This window comes from Micromys minutus, assembly GCF_963924665.1.
Source record: "Micromys minutus genome assembly, chromosome: 1".
Taxonomy (NCBI): domain Eukaryota; kingdom Metazoa; phylum Chordata; class Mammalia; order Rodentia; family Muridae; genus Micromys; species Micromys minutus.
Genome location: NC_137969.1, coordinates 46,201,901 through 46,227,524, shown reverse-complemented (window position 1 = coordinate 46,227,524; position 25,624 = coordinate 46,201,901). Strand labels below are relative to the sequence as shown.

Here is a 25,624-nt window from a genome sequence, read left to right as displayed (position 1 = left end):
TGATTGTGCAAGAAGACTGGGTGTGGTGAGTTTGGAGATGTGAGAGACTCCCGAATGGAATCCTGGGAGAATTAATGATTAGTGTGGCGGAATATGCCTGCAGCTGAGGCTGGGGCAGAAGGGATGTGAATTTGAGGCCAGCCTGAACTACATAATGAGATCCTGTCTTAAATAAACAAAATAAAAATACAGATGGGTATTAAACAAAACAGCCCACTGGGTGTGGTACAGCACCTGGGAGGAATGAACAAGGCAGATCTCTGAGTTTGAGGGCAGCCTGGTCTATATACTGAGGTTGTGTTTTAGGCTAGTTGGAGTTATATAATAAAACCCTGTTGTCTTAGTTACTTTTGTGTTGCTGAGATAAAACATCATGACCAAGGCAACTTATAGAAGAAACCTTTATGTGTAGCTTACGGTTTCAAAGGGTGAGCACATGACTATCACAGTGGGGAGCATGGAAGCTGACAGACATGGTGCTGGAACAGTAGCTTAGAGCGTACCTCTTGAGCCATAACCAAGGCAGAGAGAGAATGGCTTTTGGTATCTCAAAGCTTACCCCCAGTGGTACATGTCCTCCCACAAGGATAACACACAAACTAATCCTTCTCAGATGACGCTAGCCTGTGTCAGGTTGATACATACCAGCCATCGCCCCCACCATTGCAAAATGTGTTCATTGATATTCTATTGCTGTGAAGAGACTTCATGAACACGGCAACTCTTACAAAGGAAAGCACTTAACTGGGCTTGCTTACAGCTCCGGAGGGTTGGTTATCAAGGCTGGGGGCATAGCAGCCTGCATGGCTGAGGATCAGAAGCTGAGAGCTACAACCTGATCCAGAGAGAAAGAGAAAGCCTGGGACTGGCTCGGTCTCTTTGAAAACCTCAGGGCCTACCTTCAGAGACTCTCTGAGTTCCACTCCCTGAGGACTAAGCATTCAAATGTTTGAGCCCATGGAGTATTCTTGTTCCTAACACCCTACCACACAAGCCTATAAAGACACTTAAGAGGTAGAGCTCAACACCTGCCTTGGCTGGAGAGATCCTATCTCCAAACAAAACACACAGCACATGAGCAGAGGAAGGAAGGGAGGCTAAAATGCTCATTTTTGTCATGTCTAAACTAATCTTATCCAAGATATGATATTTTTATCTGTGAAATTCTGGAAAATGGGTGATATTGATAAAGGAATAAAGAGGTGATTTAAGTGCTCCTTCATGATATAGCAGGACTGATTGGCAAAATTTTTGGAGGATAATTAAGCAGTTTGGTTTTTCTTGAGACAGTGTCTCTCTGTGTAGTCCTGAATTCACTGTGTAGACCAGGCTAGCCTTGAACTCAAAAGGCCCATGAGTCTTTGCTTCCTGACTATTAGTCCGTGTCTGGCTTAGGAATTTAAAAAGTATATGTACCTTATGAGCCAGTAATCCCTCTGTCTGGAATTTATCCTATAAATATTTATAGAACATTATTAATGTATAAGTTGTTTGCCTCTTTCATAGCCAGGGCTACTGTGTCAGCAGGAAAATGGGCAGTCTTCAGACGCAGCTCCTGGAAGTCAGCCCATTGATTTGACCTGTTCTGCTCATTGGAAACAAGTCATGGGTCACCCCACACTTGGAGGGCGGGGGTTACAGAGGGCATCATACCAAGAAGCAGAGAGAGGTACTGAGAGAAGCAAGCATAAATCTCTGGGGACATCTCGATTCAGGGCAGGTCAGCAGAGAGTTTAAGACACAATATTTCCTCCAATTCTACAGGGTGTGGTGTAGGGTGGAGGTAGAGGCCAGGGGCCATTTCTCGGAGCTATTTCGCCTTGTCTTTTGAAACAGGGATTTGGGCTCACTGATTAGGATGAGATGGCAGTTTATAGAGACCCCAAGAGATCTGCCTTTCTCTGCCCCACAGCACAAAGATTACAGGCACGGCTTTTCTCATAGGTCCTAGGAGCAGACTGAGGTCCTAGTTTAGGCAGAGCAAGCTGTTTTCCCAGTCCCAATTCCAGAGTGTACCTGTGCTGCTGCTGGTGGTGATGGTAATGATGGTGGTGGTGATGGTGGTGATGGTGGTAGTGGTAATGGTGATGATGGTGATGATAGTAATGATGGTGGTGGTGATGGTGATGATGGTGGTGATAGTGGTGATGGTGGTGGTAGTGGTAATGGTAATGATGGTTGTGGTGATGATGATGATGATGATGGTGATGATGGTGGTGATGGTAGTGCTGGTGGTAGTGATGGTGGTGGTAGTGGTGGTGGTGATGGTGGTGGTGATGGTGGTGGTGATGGTGGTGGTGGTGAGCTTCGAGATGGCGGAGGTGAGCTTCGAGAGGTAAAAGGGAAACTGACAAAGTTTTCTAGAAGAGAAGGTAAAGTTTTTAATTTTATTTTTCACGAGTATGAGTTTTTTGCTTGCATATATGTCTATAACATATATGTGCCATGTATGTGCTGGGAATCAAAGCTCAGTCCTCTGAAAGAACAGCCAGTGCTGTTCATTACAGATAACTGTAAAGTCATCTCTCCAGCCCCAAGGAGGAAGAAATATTTGAGTAAAGTCTTGTTGACCGAAGCAAGGGTTAAAAGTGGCCTCTAGGCAGAGGCTTCTGTAAGTAGAAGAAACAGGCATGTTAGAGGGAACCAAAGCTGTGGACAGATAATTCCCATAACCACTGAAACTCAATCCTATCCTTTAACTCCTTTCTGTCATTAAGAAGAGTGACTGGGCTGGAGAGATGGCTCAGTGGTTAAGAGCATTGAATGCTCTTCCAGAGGACCTGAGTTCAATACCCAGAACCTACGTGGAAGCTCACAACCACCTGTAACTGCAGTTTCAGGGAGACCTGATGCCTCCTGAGGGCACCCTGCTTTCGTGTACTAGACAGACATGTAGGAGAACAACCGCCCACATAAAGTGAAACAAAAACCAACCAAACAAAAAGGGGTGCTGGCTGGTGAGGGTTTGCCGAGTGTGAAGTGTGACCTGACGCACGGATCTTGAGAAACTCACCTGGTCACACTAACATTTCTGTTACTCACCGCGTGGTGGAACACTGCAGCACACAGAAGAGTTCATCCTCAAACAAGCAAGTTCTGTACAGATGTGCATCAGTCTGGGGTAAACGTGAATGAAGTTGGACGAAGGCAGAGACATCAAAATTATATAAAGAAGTCCAGACAGTGACTTCTCAGGCTTTACCCCCTGGGTCTACTGTGACACAGAATTGTAGCCAGCCCTGGGTATCCAGTGAGAGTCTGCTGGTCACCTGGAACAACACTTTTCTTTAAAAATATCTTTCGTTTTGTTTTGTTGTTGTATGTGGGTGTTTTGCTTGTCTGTCTGTGCATCACATGTGTGCCTGCTGCCTTCTGGGACCAAGAAGGGGGTGTTGGGACTCCTGGGAAGAACAGCCATTGCTCTGATCACTTAGCTCTCCAGACAGGGCTTCTTCCTGTAGCCCTGGCTGTCCTGGAACTCACTCTGTAGCCCAGACTGGCCTGGATGTCACATTGACCTGCCTGCCTCTGTGTCTAGAGGGCTGGGATTGAAGACATGGGGCACCACTGTCTGCCCTCCCTTTCAGTTTTAAACTCAGTTACTGTGAAGCAGCGCTTCAGTCCCGTGGTCTGTGGTCCAGGCTGACCCAGACCTCGCCGTCACTGTGCCTGATCATCCCTAGCACTGGGATTGCAAGCATGCACCTGCAATTTTAGAATTATTTAACATTCCAATTATTTATTAAGTATTCATTACTAAATACAACTAAGCATTTATTAATCACAATTATTTACAAAAGAATGGAAATGAAATATAGTTAACATTCTGAGACCACAAGCAACTGTTTTTGGCTGTTTTAGTCCAAATACTGCCAAGACTGAGGAAGCAATGGAGCAGAATGGCGTGCAGGCTGGTAATGTGTGCATTGCATTTTGTAAGCTCAATTATGTCAGCAGGTGCTAACCTTGCTGTAACCATGTGGCGTCAAGTGAACCAGCCACCTTAGATGTTCCAGGGATCATAGCCTGTCACTATAGGAAATCCAGATTTCTGTATTGGACTATTTCACTAAAGGAGCCTTGTGCTTCAGTTTTGAATGGTTTATTAAACAAACTAGACTTGGGCTGGAGTGATGGTTTAGTGGTTAAGAGCACTGGCTGCTTTTCCAGAGTTCAATTCCAGCACCCACATGGCAGCTCACAATGGTCTAAATCCAGTTCCAGGGGATTGGGCACCCTCATACAAACATACATGCAGGCAAAACACCAATGCACATACAAATACATAAATCTTAAAAAAAACAAAACCACACTTGACTGGTTTCCTAGGTTGTGGGGGTTGACCTCTGGAACCCACATGTTGAAAGAATAGAGTTTAAGTCTCATTTCTCACCTCTACACTCATGGCCCCAAATGTAAATAATACATGTTTTAAAATTTTTTTTATGTCAGTGGGTATTTTGTCTGCATATATATCTCTACATCCCATGCATGCCTGGTATCCAAGGAGGTTAGAAGTGAGTTTTGTATCCTCTGATACTGGAGTTAGAGACAGTTGTGAGCTGCCAGGTGAATATAGAAATCTGGGTCCTCTTAACCACTGAGCCATCTCTCCAGTCCCAATCCATATTGTTTATAAAGTGGGGGATGGAGGAGGAAATGCCTGGTATTCTGCCCTGCTCTCTGCGTTTATGTGCACGGGCATTGCCTGGCCCTGCACACCTAATTGCATACACATATAACACACAGACACATGACAATTGTCATTACTTTCCAAACAACATATCTGTAGGCTTAGATTTCTTTAAAACCCACTTTAATGAAGAAACTCAAATACTTCCGCCCCTCTTGTTGCCACTGTCCAAAGATAGGGGAGAAAAGATGGTAAATAGGGCAAGAGGATGTGGACCTGTTTAGTAGTAGTTCTTCGGAGCAATGCCGGTCTTTGTCAGGATACCAAACACAGCCCAGCAGAAACTGCCAGGCCCCCACCGAATTGGCAGGAGTCAGCAGAAGTGGCCAGGGTCAGCCAGGATCATCCAGGGATACTTGCACAAGTTCTTTGCCATGACTCTCTCAGGGAACTAAGGGTGGGTGAAGACTCAAGACCAACGAAAGCTGGCTATGCAAGCACCTAGTCTCTGTCCATTGAGTACTAGTCAACTCTCTCCAAACATCACCTGTTCTCTCAGGTGTCCGCCCTCAGCAAAACAACACCTGAATCTGCATCACATGACTTAACTTCCCCTTAACATATCCAACTTGCTTTTTCACTAGAATGTATTTATTTTTCACACAAGATCCAGATTTACATACACAATGTACACATAAGCCATTTTATTCAATCCCTGGGGTCCACATGGAAGCAGAGAACAGACCATGGGAAGTTGTCCTCTGACCTCCACACCTGAGCCATGGACTGTGGATGAGTGTGAGCAAACAAGCTCACACTGAGAAACAAAAGAATCTAAAAGTACAAGCAAGTATCAAGCCCACGTTTTGGAGAAGGGTACAAATTCAGTCTGTTTACACCAAACAGCTGCAGTTTAAGGGTACACCCCTCTGCCTCCCGCCAGCATCCAGTGGGCGTCATCTGACTTTTCATGTCCTGGAAACATGGCTTCCCAGTGCAGTCTGTCCAGGCCATACCTCTTACATCTGTTGCTGCACCTCTCCCCTTCAGGCTCACTGCCAAGCAAGGTTGTTTTCATTTGTTTTTTTGTTTTTTTGGCTCTTTTATTTTTTTGCATTGTTTCATCGTTTCTTGAAAATTAAAGTGTCAATTAACTCTGGAAAATCTGAATTTTTTTTTGTTTTTTTTTATTTAAAGATTTATTTTATGTGTATGAGTACACTGTAGTTGTCTTCAGACACACCAGAAGAAGGCATCCGATCCCATTACAGATGGTTGTGAGCCACCATGTGGTTGCTGGGAATTGAACTTAGGACCTCAGGGAGAGCAGTCAGTGCTCTTAACCACTGAGCCATCTCTCCAGCCCCTGAAAATTTAAATGTCTAAAGTATTGTCACAGTCTATAAACAGCCCTTCCCCCACTCTACCATTTTGTTCACTAGCTATTGGTCCAGTACCTTTTCTACTACCGTTTCCTTAGAGTCTGCCTTTCACACTTCTTTACCTTTTCCGCTAATTTTCTTTCCCATTTTTGTAATGTCTTATTGGAGCTTCCCCCCTCCCCCTTTAAATCGCAGATCTGAAGAATGCCTCAGGGTCCTTTGAGTCACAATCGAGTAAATCCCAGTAAATGCATTTCCACTGGGAGCAGTTCTCGTACAATTTCGGTATTTATACATTTTAGTGCTTGTAGCAGCTTCTACTTTCAGAAATCTTATTTTCTGTCAGGTTCAAATGGTCATATCTAAATTTTAATCTTGTAATGTTTTATCAGGAACAATCAGAATTGCATAAGAAATAGGTAAAGTGCCCGCCAATCATTTCTAGAGTCGTGCCTTTGGTATGATCAGATGAACTCACAATGCCGTTGGATTTGGGAGTCACAGCATTGCTTCAGCAGTTTGAATGTTGTAACTTCTTGAAGAACACATCGAAATGCAATAGCTCCAATAAACACCATAGCGCTTTCAGCTTGTTTTGCCCATAAGCAGACCGCTGGACTGGCATGGATACAGAGCAGCCAGGTCCTTCTCCGCCTCCCATTGAACTACCTGTTTTATTTGCTAAATAAATCTCCTAAGAAACACTTTCCAGGTGTTTGTTCCAGTGTTTGCTAGAAGGTGAAAAACGGTGAAAAGAATTAACAAACCCTTATTGTAGTTGTATCCATGATGTTGGACGGTCTCTAGAGGAGCTCTGCATGAATGAAATATTCCTTCAGTAACCTCTTGCGGGCTCTGCTTAGGGATTTGTGCAGCTCACTAGCTCGCGGCTCACGGGCCCTAGAAAAGGAAACCGGCTCTGGTTAGAGCCCTGGGTGCAGACTCGGCCCTTCCTAGGCAGCCCTGGCCAGAATCCTCGCTGGGAGGCAGAAGCCAGCGGCTGGGACATGGCTGCTCAGGGGACAAAAAGCGGAGGACTGGGCCAGGGCGGAGCCTTAAGGTCTGGGGGCGGGGCAAAGTAGGGGAGGAGCCTAGGAGAAGACGGCGCCTGGAGGTGTGGCATAGGGCGGGGCCTTAGGGCCGAGAGGCGGGGTGAAGTCGAGGGTGGGGGAGAAGCTCGGCAGAGGGCGGTCCCCCGGAGGTGTGGCATACCGGGGGCGGTAACAGGGTCGGGGCAGAGTGGATGTGGGGCGGAGCGGGCTGCCGGGAGCAGTCGGCGGGGGCGGGGCAGGCGGCGGCCCGGGCGGGGACTTCTGGCACTTTCTGGGAGCTGCGGGCGTGCGGCTCGCAGACCTTCTGGCCGGAAACCTGCGCGCTCCCGCTAGCAGGGCCTTGTCGTCAGCGCCGCCATGGCCAAGTGGGGTCAGGGAGACCCGCGCTGGATCGTGGAGGAGCGAGAGGACGGGACCAACGTGAACAACTGGCACTGGTGCGGTGGGCCCGGGGCGCGAGCAGGCGGGCGGGCTCCTGGGAGGGCCGCGCGGCGCCGCGGCACGGCTGCCCGTGGCGGGAGATAGTTCATAACTGCCTTGTTCCGGCTTCAGGCTCCTCCGGAAAGTTGGGCCGAGCCCCGCGAGGGACTTCTGCCTCACCCCGCCGACAGCGGTGCCTCGGTCGCCCCTCACCCGGCCCTCCTCGGCCTTGAGCTGCGTAGTGCGCGTGCGTGTGTGTCCGTGTGCAATAGGAAGGGCAGGGACTTGGATCTCACTTTCTTTGCTTTGTCTCAGTTTGCACTGTTATCTGCCCGCTTTGTGTCTCCGGAACACCGGGAGACGTCTGCCTCTCTGGCGGGCGTTGGGGAAAGCTGAGGGAAGCAGTTCCCAGAGCAGAGCCCAGTCCGCACCATAAGATGACTTGGCTGTCCTGAAAGAATGATCTCCTGTTCCAGTCTGGGTTCCGTGGCTAGGACGCTGACTTCTCAAGTCGGTCTTTGTCCCCTTAGATGGGAACATTAGTGAGAGTGCTTAAGATAAATCAAATATGGAAATGCCTTATAACTGATATTGTGGTTACGGTTATTTAAGTGACTACCACTGTTACAGATGGCCCCAGCCGAGCCCACCCATTTCCTGTGGGGGAGATTGCTGGACCCTTCTCCCCAGGACCATTGTTTTTAAGATTACTCATTATTTTATGGTGAATAATAGTGTCTTAAGAAACTGATCAACAGGCTAAGAAAATACCTAGTAGGAACCTCCTCTGAGAAGCACTTTTGCAAGTTGGAGGCTGCAAGTACTAGGCTCACCTGTTTTGGGTTTGGATGGCATTCTGGCTGGGCAGATGGAGACCAGCTGGACCATTCACCCGTGTCTTTCTGTTCTCTGGCAGGACAGAACGGGATGCCACCGTTTGGTCCAAGGGGAAGCTCCGAGAGCTCCTGGTTGGCATTGCTATGGAGAATGAGGCTGGCCGATGTGAGATCAGTGAGTTGAAGCAGGTGGAAGGTGAGGCTTCTTGTAACAGCCGCAAAGGGAAGCTTATTTTCTTCTATGAATGGAACATCAAGCTGGCCTGGAAAGGTAATGAGGGTCCCTGCAAGAGGCAGGTTGGGGATACTCAGTGTACAGTTTTTCCATTTAGCGGCAGCAGCTGAAGTTCTGATGTTCTTGGTGTTGCCGGTCTGAAGGCTGAACTTCTCTACACCACTCTAGGTGTTAGAGGGGCAGTAACCTTTTTACCAGCATCTGTGACTAGGGCCTCACTGAGCTGCTACCTGGAGCAGCTCCCTTCCTCCACAGATGCCTGCTTCCCTAAAAAAATGTTTAATTATTAAAAAACTTAAAACATCATTTATGTGTGTGCACACATATGAGTGTCATAGCATGTGTAGAAGGCAAAGACAACTGCAGATGTCATTTTTGTGTGGTGTCCAAGGATTGAACTGAAGTTAGCAGGGTTGGTTTGTAGCAAGTACTTTTACACTCTGTTTCTGTACCTTGCTAGCTCGCTCTCCTTGTCTTTTAAAAAAATTATATGTGTTTGATATATGTGTGTGGGTTTGTGTGCAATGGTGGTATTAATCCAAGGACACAAGAATTGAATTCAAGTCACTAGGCTCCAGCACTAATCCATTGTGCCATCTTGCCAGCCCTCCCTTGGGGACTTTATTCTAAGTTTGGGTTCTGTGGATTTACCTCTGGACAATCCATATAGATAGAATCTTGTCATCTGTAAAACTCCTCAACTGCTTTTATTCCATGTTGTACCATATTTTAGTATTTTATGCTTTTTTATGTGCATTGTATGGACAGGCCACATTTTACCTGTTTACCCGTTGGCAGACATTTTTGTTTGTAATTTCCTTGTCTTTACCAAATTCTCCTATGATACTTAGCTTTTGGCTCAATTCTTGTTGACATGACCAAAGATCAGACCTAAGGAAAGGGAGAGAACAAGGAGAGATTTGGGTATGGAAGACTGTATTGTGTTATGAATTCAGGTGTATACCTTGATTTGGCTACTTTCTGTGTAGTTCGTTAAGAAAAAGCCCACTAAGCTGGCCTTGGCCTTTGAGTCAGGGATGTGTTCAAACATCAAAGCAGTCCCACAAAATTCCCTACAAGTTAAGGCTAGCCTGAGCCACAATAAAAAGATCCCGTTTCACAAAACAGTGAAGAGCTTGGTATGTGACTTAGTACTGAATGCTTGCCTAGTGTGCGGAAGACACTAGATGAGAGCAGCACACGTGCAGTCTCACCCCCGACTCAACAGACACTTGGTGGTTGCAGCTGGCTAGATTGTAGCCAGACTCTGGATAACTTTGTGGCCTGTATCTTTTCCTTTGGCCTAAACAACCACTTTTTTGCATGCCAAGAGGCATGATTTTTCAGAAAATATATCTTCAGACCTAAGAGGGGAAAGAAATATCTGCTGTTGCCATAAACATAGTCCTTGGGGCAGCATCAAGCATCTGACGGTCCGCTGAATCTGCTAATTGTTATTCCTGTCGTCTGCCGGTGGGACAAGACCTTGAAGCCCATGGTCCCCAGGCAGTTCCTTAGGTGTTGGAGTGGGCAAAGAGACTAAAGTGGGCATAAAGCCATGGACCCTGTGGCTGCTAAGGACAAGGGTAAGAAGTAGAGGCAAGTAGACATCAGCTTGCTTCACTTCTTGACATCTCAGGTTGCAGAGGTGAGTGGGGCTCCAGAGATGACATTTGCACTTTAGCACATGTGTTTCCTATAACCATTCCTTTCAGAGAATCTAGTCAGTCACACTTCTGAAGCTCTCTAAGCCCCCGGAGGACTCCTCTGATACTAGGTTTTGGCATTGTTTGCTAACACCATTTGAACAGGATTGCCAGAGTCTGCATATGCTCTGAGCTGGTTTACACTCCTCTGTAGTCAGGTCCATGCCTCAGGGCTTTGTGCTCTCAGTGTGTTGTGCTTTGGAAAATAAACAGGTATTCCAGACCCTGGAAGATAATAGGATTCTGGATTAAGTTACATTTACCAACAACAAGAACAAAAACTCCAGGCATTTGAAGTTGTTCCATGTATGGTTTGGTCCTTAGTCATTCCTAATGCCTATGCAGCATAAATTGAACTCATGAGGGGTTGGAGGTCAGGCTACTGTGGGTGCTGGGAGTCTTTCTCACCTTGTTTTGTGGCAATGAGATAGGTGCATTTAGATCAGGCCAGGGTATCTCACTGCGTATGTTTCTGAATATTGTTCCAGTTGCATGGCCTGCCTGTGTGCCTAGTACTCATTGTAATCAAAACCATATTAAATACTCCCCTGGTCCCAAAGGGTGATAGGTGAGTTGTGTACCATGTTAGCTGGACAATGCCTTGGTTGGTCTCTGATGTGGTTACAACCCTGTGAGGGGAGTGGAGTCACACGTGGGCTATTCATTCAGGCAGGTCTTTTGTATAAACCAGTTATTAATTGTATCCATTTTGCTTATTTTAGGTATAGTTAAAGAATCGGGTGCAAAACACAAGGGACTGATTGAAATACCCAGCCTTTCTGAAGAAAATGAAGTCAATGACACCGAGGTAGCTGCTGGTGCTGTTTTCTGGTTAAGCTTGAGCTATAGGTGTTGGGCATTTGCAAACTGCTTATTAGACTGTTTCATTATCCTGTGGTAGTTGTGAATTGTGGGGATTGTCTGGGACTGTGAGATGTGGAGCAGAGGTATGGGGAAAGGGGAAGTCCTAGGAAGACTTCCAGGACCAAGTATGGTACCTGGGCAGAGATTGACAGCAGTCAGCCCAGCTCTCTCATCTGTGCAATTAGTTTAATCCTTCAGAAATACTTTCAGGTTAAATGTGACCAGGTGTGTGCTGGGAAGTGCTTGGACCATGTGTAAGGCTTACTAAATGTGACTGTTTGCTTTTAACGGGCACCGTTCTCAGCCTTTAGCTTGGATTCATCTCATTGCTTTTTTGATGAACCTGTTGCTTTTGACTGGCTAGCTTTCCTAGTTTCCTTAAGAGGAGCTTGCTTATTCCTGTGCCTGCCTTGCCTCTTTGCATTGCCTCTGGGGTTCAAGACCACTGTATAGAACTGTAATTTCCAAATCTAGACACTGGCAAAAGAGCAAGCAGTGTTTCTCAGATCTTGCCTTTACTGAAGGTCACTGAGGCCATGTCTTAGACATACCTTCTGACTTAGCTTGTTGTACTTGGGTGCTGCAGTTCCCTGCAGAGCTCAGCAGTGCAGCTTTCTGGTGGCATATTAAACAGATCTAAAGTTTGCTGCAATAGAATCTAGCAAAGCAGATGACAGACTTAGGTGCAGCCCAGCCCAGAGTTACTGGGACCTGCAGTAGTTTGAGACCAGCACCTTTTCCAGAACACCAGATCCCTGTCTCTCCCTTGTTGCTCTCATCCCTTTTTCGTCTCCCTTAGCTGATTTTCCTCTCTACCAAGAATATATAGCTCAAGTCCAGGTTAGATGGGAACTTCTTGATTAGTGGCTTCAGGTTTATAGACCAGCATTATTCAGTATAAATGCCACATAATGCAACCTAAATTTTCTCTAGTATTCACATTAAAAACCAGACAAAATAATTAAAAATAGAATAAATATGAATTTAGCATGCAATCAATAAATTACTCTTTTTTTGGGGGGATATTAAGTCATTCGAGTCTTGTGTATGTGTTTATAGCATAGTTCAGTTCATGTACCTCATAAATGCTTAGCCAAAGGTGCTAATGGCTGCCATACCAGACCATCTCTAGATAAAGGCACAAGAAACTTAAATCCTGCACTTATACACACAACTTCAAAGGTAAGTGAAATACAGTGAAATGGTTCATCCCTCCCTCTGCCATCCACAGTTCAATAGGATCCAGTGTTTTAAGAATACATTCAACCAGTGTTTTCTTAGACTTTTATTTTTCTGATTTGTAGGTGAACGTGAGTAAAAAGAAAGGCGATGGGGAAATACTGAAGGATCTTATGAGGACGACAGGCACCGCCAAAGTCAGGGAGGCCCTCGGAGAGTACCTGAAGGCACTCAAGACGGGTAAAGAAAGCATCCCTTCTGAACCACAGGGTCCCTTGCTATTTACCTGACTTACGCTCTACGCAAGGACTGGATTCCCAAGTCAGGCTCCTGAAACAGCTTTAACTGCAGAATAACTTGTAGTCTGGATGTTAAAAGCTAGTTGTGGGTAAGACAATAATAATTGATCACATGGACCAGTTTGCCAATTGTCAGTAGTTTCCTGTGCTGGGCATGGTGGCACACTTAAAAGTTCCAGCACTTGGGAAGCTGAGGTAGGAAGACTATTGCTAGTCTGGGTTACTTAGTAAGACCTTGTTCATAACAACAAAAAAACCCAACACCCCAACCCTTGGAATGGAATAGTTTTTGTGTAGTTACTTGTTTAACGTCTGTCTTGTTCGCTGCTGTATCTCCAGCATCTAGCACAATGCCTGACACATAGTGGGTGTTTAATAAATTTTTGCCGAGTCTATTGAATGAATGTATGGATGAAAGGTATTGATAACACCTAGATAATCCTCATACTATATGAAAGTGACTATGAAAAGCTATTGTCATTTTCCCAAATTAGAGGTGACAGGTGGGTAGAGTGGCCAACAGGACTTTTTTTGTAACTCATCCTTAAGCTTGCTCAGATGAGTGTCCAGGTATCCGCATACACAGGCTTGGGGCCACTACTCTTTCTACAAGACCTCTCTCCCTCAGCTGTGAAGACTGAGAGTAAGCTTTGTAAGAGGGAAGCAGAGTTCTGATATTTAGAAATGAACTTGTAGAAAATGTATGATTTAGAGGAATGTGGTAAAGCAAGACATCTATCGGAACAAGGAATCAAAAATGCCTTTGTTAAGAATATATGTAAAGTTATTTTCAAGGCCTCAAAATGTTTATAAATGCCAGTTTAGATAAAAGGAAATATGAAGTTTTTTGTTTCCTTACAGAATTTACAACAGGTATGATTTTACCAACAAAAGCTGCAGCAACCCAGGAAGTGACTCTTCAGAGGAAACTGACTGAAAACGCATTTCAGGTATGAGCCTGTGTGGCTGCACTGAGGGAGGACACCCTGAATGAACTTCCCCACAGTTTTTTGGTGAACTTGGCTGTAGATGAGGAAAGGGTATTGATCTACACATTTCCTCTTAAGATGTTGATGTCTTTTTGTGGAAATGACAAAATGCAACCTCTTTGGGTTTGTGCAGAATGTGCAGGCTGGCACATGCTGGGCATGATTCTGTCACCCCTAGCCCAAGTGCCATCGTTCTTGATGGATGAGAGCACTAGATGGGCCTTGCAGAGAAACCAGCATTTCATCCAGACTAGTAAGTTCGTAGACTAGCCTCAGATTCTTGGTGATCCTCCTGCTTCAGATTGCTGGCAGAGTGTAGCCATCATAACCAGCCAAAGGTGGTGACTTTGCAGGTCATATGTTGTGATGAAAGAATGTCTGCTTTGACCTTGGCATTAGGAGAGTATGTATCTTTGTAGAATTAGGGAATAGGAATGTATGCATGCAGTTAATACCCTATAGTCTTGCTTAGGTTTACTGATCTTTCATCCTATGGTCATGCTCTGAGTCCCTATGAACAGGTCAGAGGTATTTATCTATAGCCTAGGAATGGAATAGAGGTAGAGTGCTTATGGTTTCAAGTGTTGGTGAGCAGAGGCCTCTCATGCTGTTCTCCTCACTATCTTGAATGTCTTTCTAATCTGAGATGCAGGCTTCTCCAGTGGCATTGGGTGTGAGGATTCCCACAGTAGCCTTGCACTTGACAGAGCTGTTTGACACGACAGTAGAGCAGCTGTACAGTATCTTCACTGTAAAAGAAGTAAGTAACACCTCAAACTGCTCTACCGACATGGATTGCACAAAGAGCAGAGGCTGTCTTTGATGAAAGCAGGGTTGCCTTCTGAATAACTTAAGGGGACAATGATGGGCACATTTGGTGGCCTGTATCAGCAATGTGGGGATATAGTGCTTTCCCTCCTCTATAAAGAGCTTTACATTTTACTTCTTGTTAGCAAAAGTTATATATGTCCAACAAAATTAAACTCATCTGCTGTGGAAGATCCTGATGTGGTCCTCACCACATGCACAGGGTGACAGCATATAGCGCAATAATGTGTCTCTTTTGTTTGGCTAGTTGGTGCAAAAATTTTCCAAATCTCCCGCTGTATTAGAAGCTGAAAAGGGAGGGAAATTCCAGATGTTTGACGGGAACATCACTGGAGAGTATGTGGAACTGGTAAGCAGCTACAAGGTTACATGGTGAGCTGGGGTAATGCTGTTCCTTTCACTCAGGCCATTCTTAGCTTGTTTTTAAAGGTTCTGATGAGAGCAGTCTCAAATGCTTTAGTAAGATAGAACAAAGGAAAGATGTTTCATACTCTGCTCTGTCCATGGTATTAACACTGCCAAGGATACTGAGAGCACTGGCGCGTAAGCCCAAAGACAAGAGAGCTCATCTTGAGAACGGTTAGTTTCTTCTATTGTACCACACACGTTTCAGTGTTTCAGTGCAATGTCTCCTTGTTTTCAGGTAACAAATAGGAAAATCATCATGAAATGGAGATGTAGGAACTGGCCAGAAGGTATGTTCTATGCAGTTATATATGGAAGCCAACAAACTGAAGCTGCCATAGACAGTTTCTTCTTCCTGATGTCATAATAAAACTCCTGGTTTTTTTCCCAGAACACTATGCAACAGTTGAACTGAATTTTGTGCCTGCTCCAGGGCAAACGGAATTACAATTGGACTGTAAAGGAGTTCCTGTCTGTAAAGAGGAGAATACGAAATTTTGTTGGCAGACGCAACACTTTGAAGAAATAAAAGGTTTACTTCAGCTCACCACCCAGAATGCTTGAATTAGTTAGGTTTTTAAGAACATCCTTTTTAAAGCAGAAACCTGCCCTGATTACTTACCTTTTTTCTTCCTTAAAAAGTCTCTTCCCTCAAGGCCCTTAATTTATTTTGTATTGGATGAAATTCATGAACCTGCACAATCTAAAAAGCATTGTTTGAATATTTTAGACTCTGCATTGATTGAAGTCAGGTGTCATATCTCACCTTTCATGAGTGTTCCTCTGGGAAAAGTAGGTGAGGTTGAGCTCTTCAAGCTAAGGCTGGTCACAGGATGCCACTTGATTGCTATAGTTGATTTAAGCTTAAGACAAATAAATGGCATGTTATGCTATTCCTTTATTCTAAGCAAGTTTCCAAGGTGTAGTTCTTCTGGAGTGTTGTGGTGAGAGCTGGCAGGCTGCACTTTTACACTTCTCAGCCTCTCCTTCCAAGCAGGCAGACACTTGCGGATAGAGGGATGAGACATCTGCATGGTAAAGTACCTGTTTGGGGCTGAGGAAGGCCTTCTCAAGTAGCAGAATGGCCACATGTTCCCCTTCAGTCTCCTTACTGCTGTCATTTGAAGAAATTAAAACAACTTATGTAATACAACAAAGGAAAAGTTAATCACAGTCAGGTTATAAGTACACAAAACAGCAGTCATGTCAATAAAAATAAAACAATTATTTTTACATCAAGTGTGCTTTATTTCCTCCACAGGTATTCTGTTAAATAAAGCACCATTTATATACTGCCAGGCCACAGCTAAAGAGGATTCTTTACAGAATCAAATTTCTTGTGGTTGTTCCGTATACAAGTAAACTTAATTTTGATAATAAGAACCACAGCGATCAGAGGCAATCTGCCTCTCTTATTTTAAGGTACAAAACTGGCACAGAGGACACCATATTATACACAGTAAAAATGCTGTAAGTTTAAATTACATCATACAGGGTCAGAGCCCTGTTTTTCCCAGAAAGCCATATTAAATGAAAGCCACTACAGTGAACTCTTAATTACATAAAACATCCATTATCTGATTGCCCTTTAGAACGTGTACAGAAGATGCAGCACATTTTCCATCTGGAATTCTGCCTGACCAAGAATGAAGCCTATAAATCTATCTTGCCATTCAAGCAGAGAGCACTGGACAAACTGAAGCACAAAACAAAGGATAGGGGAGGGCACGTGAGAGTAGACATGCCACATCTAATGTCAAGAAGCAGCTTGGTTTCCTTTGCCAGATATCCTTGAAACCACATGGATTGTTGACTCAATGGTCCTACACAGGGTATCTAAAATGTCATGCTGCTGCATATGACTAATGAGGCCCCTGGAATGGCCACAACTGAGTGATACAGCAGCTTCAGGGTTCTGGGAGGACAAAGCTTGACCATCACAGCTTCTCAGATCAGCTAAGTCAGACAGAACTGCGGAGATGGACGTAGAAGGGAATTCGGATTCATCTTCAGCTAGTGTAGTATCCTTGGAACAGTGGTCTTTAAACTCCTTACAGTCGTCAAACCTGCCATTGTTAGACTGTTCCTCTGTGTGCTGTGACCGGATATGTGACCCGTCTTCCGAAAACGAAGATGGGCCTTCCATTCGATACTCTTTGACAGAGCCATTTTCAGGGGATGGAAGATCTTGCTCTGTCCCTGGATCGATAATTGATGAGTCTCTTGTCTCATTGTCTGAGGTGCTAGTTGGGGTCAGGACCTCCCTGGTGTCTGTTTTTATGTCACCAATGCAGCTGTCTACAGTGTGCTCCTCCTCACTGCTCACTCGCCTTCTTTTAACAGGAGTTGCCCCTTCATCATCTGTGGGGGAAAATACATTAAAATAACCTTCAAAAGAGGGATTTAAATCCTATTGGGGGTGATTATGAGGGAAGACAATTTTGTTTGTTAGCTTTTTTTTTTTGTAGTGCTGGAGGTTGGTCAAAGCTAAGGACTCGCAGTGGTAGCCAAGAGTGATCGCTGAGCCACACCTCCAGCTTGTCTTCTTTGTCCCAGCCACAGCCACAGCCTCAGCCCCAACCCCAGCCAAGACTTAGTTGACACAGCTAACCTTTAGTTTTTCTTTCTTTGGCTTCTTGCTCTTGGAGTGAGTTTCTCTGCTGCAGACAAGTCCTACACTTGTTTAAAAGCTCTTGCAGAGTTGGGATCAGAGCTGGGTTTAACTGTTTGGGAGTGTGTACTGACAGGAGCAAAGCAAGTGCCCTCAGGTCCTACAAAAACCCAGACAGGGAGAGTTCAAATCCTGAAGGCAACATTTGGACAAAACTTCACAGTTAAATGAAGATGTTTATTTCCCAGGCATCTATTCTGGTTTCTCTGGTAATGTGGAATAATGCTAACACCACCATTAGGACATTAGCATTCAATCAGTTGAGCGATTCAACTGGCTCATAAGCATCTTGTTAGGAAGCTGCTGCTGAACCAACAGTTGCTTGTTTCCTGCATTACTGTGTGCTTAGTAGGTCAGAGTAAAGACTTTAATCAGAAACCAGATAATGCAGCTTAGACTTAAATAGTAATTTCAAAATCAAACCTCCCTTGGTACATCAGAAATGTGGGTTTTATTTAATGGAAGTCAGTTTTTCAAGCTCAGTCATGGTTGATATCTCAGTAAGGAACTCCCTGCTTATCTTGGTTTGGCTGTTGTTAGCCAGTTTTGGCTCGTAAGCATCTTGTTAGGAAGGAAGGAAGCTGCTGCCGAGTGACAGTAGGTATGTTTCCTGGATGTTCCAATCTACAGCTGAATGTATGTAAACCAACACTCTAGTTGTAACTGCCTTTATAATCTTAAGTGTGACTACTTTGATTACTTAGCCATAGAAAACAATACAATGCTCACATGTTTAAAATATATATTCCATTTTTGGTAAGACTCAGACTTCTAGCCCTAGCAGGTTTGGAACTTGTGTACCAAGCTAGTCTGAAATTGCCACTGATCTCCTTGCCTCTGCCTCTCAAGTGCTAGGTCTACAGGTGTATGTCATCATCTCAGATCTTACTGGTCTCATTCCCCTTAACATATTGAGTGTCATTTGGTCTTATGTTCTCAATACTGGAAAGTGTGTGTTTTAAGTGTGAACACTTAATTAAAACAGTGCTTTTCGTCATACATGATTCTTAAAACAGTAATTAAAACTCACAACAACAAAGTTATACAAAGGCCAAATAAGAATTGAATTAAGGTGAGTTTTGAGCTTAGTGGCATAGTTCTTACCCCATTTAGAGAAGCACTTGCTTTTGAAATTTCAACTCGGTTGGTGAAATCAGATTGTAGGTTTTGATACTGATTTATCAGGTTTGTAATAAGGGTACTGATTAAACTGGCACAGTTTGCTTCTGAAAACACTTGACTTTGAACCTGGAAAAGAACTCATGTCTATGAGTATGTACATGTGCAAAACAAATCCTACAATTCAAGACCAGCATAATAAGAATACATAATTAAGCAGAAACGACATTTCAGAAGAACTAAATACATACCTTTAGAAGGAAATGTGTCATGAATGTGTAGACAATATTGTTGTTTAGAAAAGTTCTTTCATCCATTAGGATACATTTAATGTACTCCGCAAAAACAGGATCTTCACATAGAAGCTTAATGCAATTTTTTGACATAGCTGACTAAAATGGGGGAGAAGAAGCACTGTGTTAGCAGCTGGGGACTTTAGGTGATGTTCAGTTCAGTTGCAGACAACAGTCTGCTAGAGGAAAGCAATGGCAAAACCCAGAACATGTGTTGGGTAGGTATGCAGGCAGTGTTTGCCTACATCTTTGTACATATGTGTCTGTCCTATGTCCACAGAGGTCAGATTGTTAGCAGTCACGTAGGTGATAGGAATTGAACTTGGGTCCCCTGGAAGAGCATCCAGTGCCCTAAGCACTGGCTTTCCCTATAGCCCTATTAACATATACTTTAAAAGAAATGTGCCTTTATTATCCAGCACAGAGTTAATGAGGATGAAAAACAAGCCTTACAACACACGATATGAATGTTTTAGGGGGACAACCAATTGATAAATGAATAGATGAACAAACCTAATATATTCTAAATACAAGACAAATTCTACAAATTAAAATACATTTGCTAAAAAGTTAAGTAAGGTTTACTGTTTGATCTCATTTTCCTGTTTGTCTCACAGAATTTGGGGATCCCAATGTTTGGAAATTTTACTAAAATCTGGCTTTTCTGGTTTCATGTGGGTAACTTAGATACAAGTAGTATGTCTTTCAACAGACATTCCCATCTACATTACGTATATAGGTGTGTGTGTGTATTACAAGAAACAAGAATTTAGACATATACATTTATCACCATATTTTAATGAGTTAAAGTCAGCTGTTCAAGGCCACTCAAGAATTTAGGAATAGGAGCTGGAGAGATTGCTCAGTGGTTAAGAGCACTTTCAGAGGTCCCAAGTTAAATTCCCAGCAACCACATGGTGGCTCACAACTGTAATGGGATCCGATGACCTCTTGTGGTGTGTCTGAAGACAGCTATAGTGTACTCATTCATATAAAATAAATAATTCTTAAAAAGTTAGCATGTTATTAAAAAAAAAGAATTTAGGAATAGAATAGGGCAGGCTCTTTTCAGACCTTAAGTACTAGGGGCTGGGGAAATAGCTTGGCAGTTAATAGCCTTCACTGGCTGCTTTTGCTAGAGGACCTGGGTTCAATTCCAGGCACCCACATGGCATCCCACAATCATCTGCAACTCTCCAGTCTCAGAGGATACAGTGCCCTCTTCTAGTCTCTGAGGGCACTGTATGTACACAGTATGGTATGTAGACAAGACACCCAATTATTATAATTTTATAGTTATATAAATTTAAAAAACTTAGACCACTAGTGATATCTTTAACTTTGAAAGAGCAATAGTAGTGGCAGAAAGGGGAAAACAGAAATCTGCTTCAATTTCTTGAAGAGACGACTCAGTTCCAAGTCACCCAGTGCATTGTGGCACACACCCTCAATCTTAGCATTCCTGAGACAGGCTAGAAGATCTCTGAATTTGAGCCCAGCTTGGTCAATACAGTGAGTTCCAGACAGCAAGAGGTACAAATAGACATCGCCTCAAAATAAAGTAAGCCAGTGAGTTATTTTCTGTGTGCCAATTACATCAGCTAATTAGGATCAATGCCTTCCCAAACTTTGTAACATACTTCCCTGTAACTAACAATTTGTTGTAGTAGTAGTTCAGATGCTTGCTAAGTAGTCACAACAATAACACTGCTATAGGAAATAACGCTCTTCAGGAAACAGATGATACAATAAACAGTCTTATAGTTTTGGGCACAGAATAACTATTACATTGGTAAGACGTGGTGAACATAAAGAAATGTCTCCACCACTGAGAATGGGGCAGTGCTTCACAGGGCACTAAAGAGTTTTACCTAGGAAAGATTCACAGTCTTTCCTCTGGCACGGGGAAGATGCAACTAGGAGAAATCAAATAGTTTGTGTTTGTGGAGATCCCTTAGGCCAGATCCAAAGAATGAGAAAAACCTTACATTAGACTAATCTGGCTTCCAGAGTCTTCACAATTATCTAAAAACCTTTACAAACATTACTTATTTACTTATGGGCCAGCTTTTAGAATTTCACTTCTTCCCCCCGAGGCAGGGTCCTGTTATGTAGCCCAGGCTAACCTTGAATCTGACTATTGTCTTGCTTACTCATGAGCTGGGGCTGCAGTTATAGGGACGCATACCACAACTGGCTTAAAGTGGGTAAGGTAGTCTTTTCTGTTCTATCTGGTCTTAGCTACAACTTTCCTGTTCTTGATGATAACAAGGGTATGAGATCCCTAAAAACCTAGAATTAGGGAGAGCTAAAGGCCAACCAACACTGTTTCCACTAGAAGTTTCAGAGAGGGGGGATGATGGGAGGGCTATGAGCTTTTTCCAGTATCTCTGCATCTGACTTGTTGCTTCTGAGCTATGAATGAGAAATCACATATCTAAAACGTCATTTGCATTTACCTGAGTCTGGCATAGCTCAGTCCAAAGTTTGGGGAACAGTGCAAGATGAAGTGGCAAACCTTCATAGGCAACCAGGACACCTAATATTGAGAAAAACAAAAAATCGTAATAGGTTATAAGTTATACTGCTGAGTTACTGAACTGCAGACGTAATACTATTAACTATCTCTGTATCTTTGGTTTGAACCCCATCTAGCTTACATTCGTAGACTATACACAACAGTACTTACAGGAGAACTCATTTCAATGTTTTAAGTAGTGCAGTAATTTAAAATGTGGAATTGTGATCTTATTCATACACCTTTGAACCTCATTCCCAGAGGGATCTAAGACAACTTGAACCAGCTGTTTGTTTCCGAGTCTGGCATTTATCAGGGAAGATTAAAGTGACTGAAGTGGTTTTCAAAGCTTCTTGGGAAGGAGACACTCTGCACATTAGACTTTGCAGAGCTGTTATATCTTAGAAGGGCCAGAGAGAAGAACTACATTCAGGAGCATTCCACTTCTTTCTCTTCTGTTTTCTCTGTGTACTTAAGTAAACACTGCTTTGAATCTACTACTGTCTTCTTGCCTTATCCTCAGGATATTCTGGGAAGATCAGATTTAGGATTGTCATTAACTGCTATTAGAAGACCCTCTGCATGTGTGAGCTTGTGTGTGTGTGTATGTGTTTTCCTGGGGTTTGAAACCAGAGGATCAGGCACATAAGCTAGGTTAAGTACTTTACCAATGAGCTACTACCCAAGTCTTGGAGCATCCAACTTTAACTTCTAGTTGTTAAATAGATATTCATTATATTTCTACTCTCCTCTACCCTCTTGCCTCTCTTACAAAAGCTGCAATGTCAGCTCCCTCCAGAAAGCACTACTTCCATATCTCTTTACCCTCAAAAATATAACCACAAAGAAGTAGAATAAAACTATCTTCCAGTTAAAAAGGATGTGTTGGATTGGGAGTTGTGTAGGTTTTTGGTGGAGAAGCAAACAGCGTAGGCTTTGTGGCCAAAGGATTCTACTACAGAGCATCAAGTCTATGAAAGCAGTACCAACGGCAAAGAAGGCAGCAAATGACCAAGTATGGCTGGCTCCAACTACAATTTAACAGATACTAAAATTTGAATCAATTTTCATGTGTCAAAATTCTAATTTTTGTAATATATAAACATGAACCCTACTCTTAGAAGGCCGCTGCTAGCTTTTAAGAACCAGTAGATGGGTTGTAGTGTGCCAGTTCTTGGTTTAAAGAGCAGATCAGCACTGGGATCTCCTTCAGAATTAAAGCCTATTTATTAGTTCCCTGTAAAGACATTTCTTATCATTTATTTTGACCTAATCTGGATGAGGCTGGAAGAATTCATCCACCATAACACATGTAAACAAACCATCAAACCAGCAGCTACAGGGAATGGTTTCCATAGTCTCATTCTTTAGTTATAACTGACCATGAAATAAGGGCTGGCAAAGCCTGGGTTGACCCAAGCCAGACGCTACCTGTTTTATGACTAGGTGAGTTAAGAATAACCTTTATTTCATATTTAACTGTCTGTTAATACAAAGCCCAATTTGGTCTTGAAACCCACAATTCTCTTATCTCTGTCTCAAAGGTGTGGGATTATAGGTGTTGAACTCCTAGACTTGGGAGCTTTTATATTTATATCAAGGATCAATAAACATAAAAACATTAAAGGAAACAACAATGGTAACAAGCCAAAGAACAAGTGGCTTTGGCTATGTTGCTGATAGAACCTGTTACTAGCATCCAGGTTTTTGTCTGCCAGTCAGTCCTGACTGCTGCTGGAATATAACTCTCACGGCAAGTCTGCATTATCAATGATGGTTTTATTAATTTTTTCTTTCCTCAACAATTCTCCCTCAAAGTAAAAACAATCCTTATGCTTAACTTTGAACAGCTACCAAAAAAAAAAAAAAAAAAAAAAAAAAAAAAAAGTCAGCATTACCATTATCAAACAAGCCCTACAATGCCTTTTTTAAACGAGGAAAAGAACATTTGTTGGCACCTACTTTATTAGACATGTAAGATAAATATGTTAAAATTTCACAGCTTTGGGGAGTATTATCTTAAACCTTACTTACTTCATTTTATTGATTGGGGGTGGTGAGGTAAGAGGATGATTTTTGCTTTTTCCTAAGACAGGGTCTAGTACAACCAAAGTTGGCCCTGACTGCTTGGTGCTCTTGCCTCCAATCCCTAAGTGTTAGGATTACAGACATATAGCTCCCTGCTCAGCTTGTTTCCTTTTCTTGAAAGAAGGACGAACTCAGAGTGAATTTGTGAGTCTCAAGATTTAGTGCTCACCCCCATCCTCTGGTACCATTGCACCATCTTTACATTTATCTGCACCATTGTTTACTTAATGCCTTCCCCACCACACTTTGTACAGGGATCAACCCAGGGCCTTGGACATGCTCAGTGGAATGCTCTTTCACTGAGCTTCTGGCTTGACAGCTCATACAGTGAACTCTAGACATCACAATGCCAGCCAGTGCTGGGACATAAAGTCTCCTTTCAGCCCTTCCAATTCCCTCTCAAGCTGCTTCCTCTGGAAAGAAGGTTATTCCTTCAAAGCAACAGGATTTCCAAAACTTCTCAAAGTTTACAAAGCCCTGGGATGAAGCCAATGTTGTCTTCACTCTATATACTTCTCCTTGATTCCTGTCTCACTGACTGGGTACAAAGCACATGTAGAAGCAGTCACTAAACCCTCAGGTATGCATCATCTGTGTGCACGTGCAGAGTACAGAAGTGGGCATCATTTCCTGGAGCAGGAGTTGTACAGGTGGTTGTGAGCTGCCTAATGTAGTGGGTGTTAGGAACCAACACCAGTCCTCTGCAAGAACAGTGTGCACTCTAACTGCTGAGCCACTTCTTCCGCCTCAAGTGCACTTCTGGCCTTTTCCTCAGTAAACAGAATGGTACATCTAAAATAAACTGTATCCTGTATAACTTACCTTTCTTTATCCTGTGACTGCAGACATTCTTGAGCAAGGTTCATACTGTGCCCCATTCCTCACTCAAAAACAACTACAAGTATAGCATTTCTTTGTCAGAGCACCTAAGTCTGTAGAAGCTGCTATGTGGTTTGTCAATAATATTTTTCAAGTTGCTTTTGTAGGGAAAATGGTACGATTGTTGTGAGGATAAAACATTTCATAATCACGGGTTGGAGAGATGGTTCAGCGGTCAAGAGCACTGACTGTTCTTCCAGAGGTCCCAGCAACCACATGGTGGCTCACAACCATCTGTAATGAGATCTGATGCTTTTTTTCTGGTGACTGAAGACAGCTCATGTACTCATATACATAAAATAAATAATTCATTAAAAAAAACTCACAAATGTAGTAAGAATTCTGGAATTAAAAAATTTCATGGTCCCAATTTCTTCTAGAGCAGTATCAACCCATGGCTGTCTTAGGGAAACAGTGGCATCAGCTGGTGGATAAAAGCCATAATCCAGACACCGTAGGCAAAAAAATACCCATTATCTGATAAAATTCCTTTTCTAATTTTATACCCACTAAGTAACCTACTGCAGCTCTACTTGTAGGCTACTGACTCTGGAGTAGTCAGATACCCACAATCTCCTCCGGAGATGAACAAACTGGCAAGCAGGTTAAGTCCTGTCTTATGTGTGATCACTATGTGGATTTACTCCTGCTGGACTGGTAAAGCTAACTTTGTATCTGCATTAAATGTCAGGGGTCTGAAATGTCTGAAATAATTCACCCTTTAAAGCCTTTAGGAAAACCAGCCATTTTTTTAGTCAATAACACCATACCCTAAAGAGAAGCAGGAACCAGAGTGTGCTTTCTGTATCACAGATTTGTATGTGTATACCATGAAATCATGTATGTTTATTAAAGAAAACTCTTTAGGGGAAAGATGGCTTAGCAGTTCAGAAGAACACTTGCTACCCTTAGAGAAGACTAGGGTTTAATTCTCAATAGAAACATGGAGTCATGAACACCTGCAAATCTAGTCCCAGGGTTGTCTTCTGGCTCCTCCAGACAGCAGAAACACATGGTGTACAGAAATATATGCAGGCAAACAATCGTGCACATAAGTAACATAAATAAATCTTTTGCACCACACCTGGCCTTTACACAAACAAGTTTCAGCCGGGTGTGATGGCATACTCCTGAAACTTCCGCATTAGGCAGCAGCAGCAGCAGCAGCAGCAAGAGCATTTCTGAGAAGCCAGCATGGTCTACACTATTGAGTTCCTGGATAGCCAGA

The 25,624-nt window shown here is 43.3% G+C and overlaps 2 protein-coding genes across 5 annotated transcripts in view; one reads left to right on the top strand and one right to left on the bottom strand.

Annotated features, from left to right (window-relative positions):
• Positions 1-7,334: 7,334 nt before the first annotated feature.
• On the top strand, positions 7,335-16,041 carry LOC308423598 (activator of 90 kDa heat shock protein ATPase homolog 2). Of its 2 annotated transcripts, none has more exons than XM_080920389.1 (9): positions 7,335-7,504; positions 8,404-8,594; positions 10,987-11,072; positions 12,433-12,547; positions 13,468-13,556; positions 14,248-14,355; positions 14,671-14,772; positions 15,067-15,118; positions 15,220-16,041. In XM_080920389.1, the coding sequence occupies exons 1-9, from the start codon at positions 7,425-7,427 to the stop codon at positions 15,390-15,392; spliced, it is 996 nt and encodes a 331-aa protein (XP_080776515.1). In that variant the 5' UTR covers positions 7,335-7,424; the 3' UTR covers positions 15,393-16,041. The 2 variants fall into 2 exon arrangements, with proteins under 2 accessions (XP_080776515.1, XP_080776516.1); XM_080920390.1 differs by having other exon boundaries at positions 7,363-7,504; positions 8,409-8,594.
• Positions 16,042-16,073: 32 nt separating this feature from the next.
• The window catches only part of USP34 (ubiquitin specific peptidase 34), a 181,468-nt gene continuing 171,917 nt past the window's right edge, over positions 16,074-25,624 (bottom strand). For 2 of the 3 annotated variants that reach the window (XM_080920351.1, XM_080920352.1), the window contains 5 exons: positions 21,371-21,450; positions 18,870-19,010; positions 18,604-18,747; positions 17,440-17,599; positions 16,074-17,189 (listed from right to left, as the gene is read on the bottom strand). In XM_080920351.1, coding sequence (XP_080776477.1) covers positions 16,585-17,189; positions 17,440-17,599; positions 18,604-18,747; positions 18,870-19,010; positions 21,371-21,450 — 1,130 coding nt within the window. In that variant the 3' untranslated portion in view covers positions 16,074-16,584. The remainder of the gene's footprint in view (positions 17,190-17,439; positions 17,600-18,603; positions 18,748-18,869; positions 19,011-21,370; positions 21,451-25,624) is intronic. The other variant, XM_080920353.1, reaches the window with a different exon arrangement.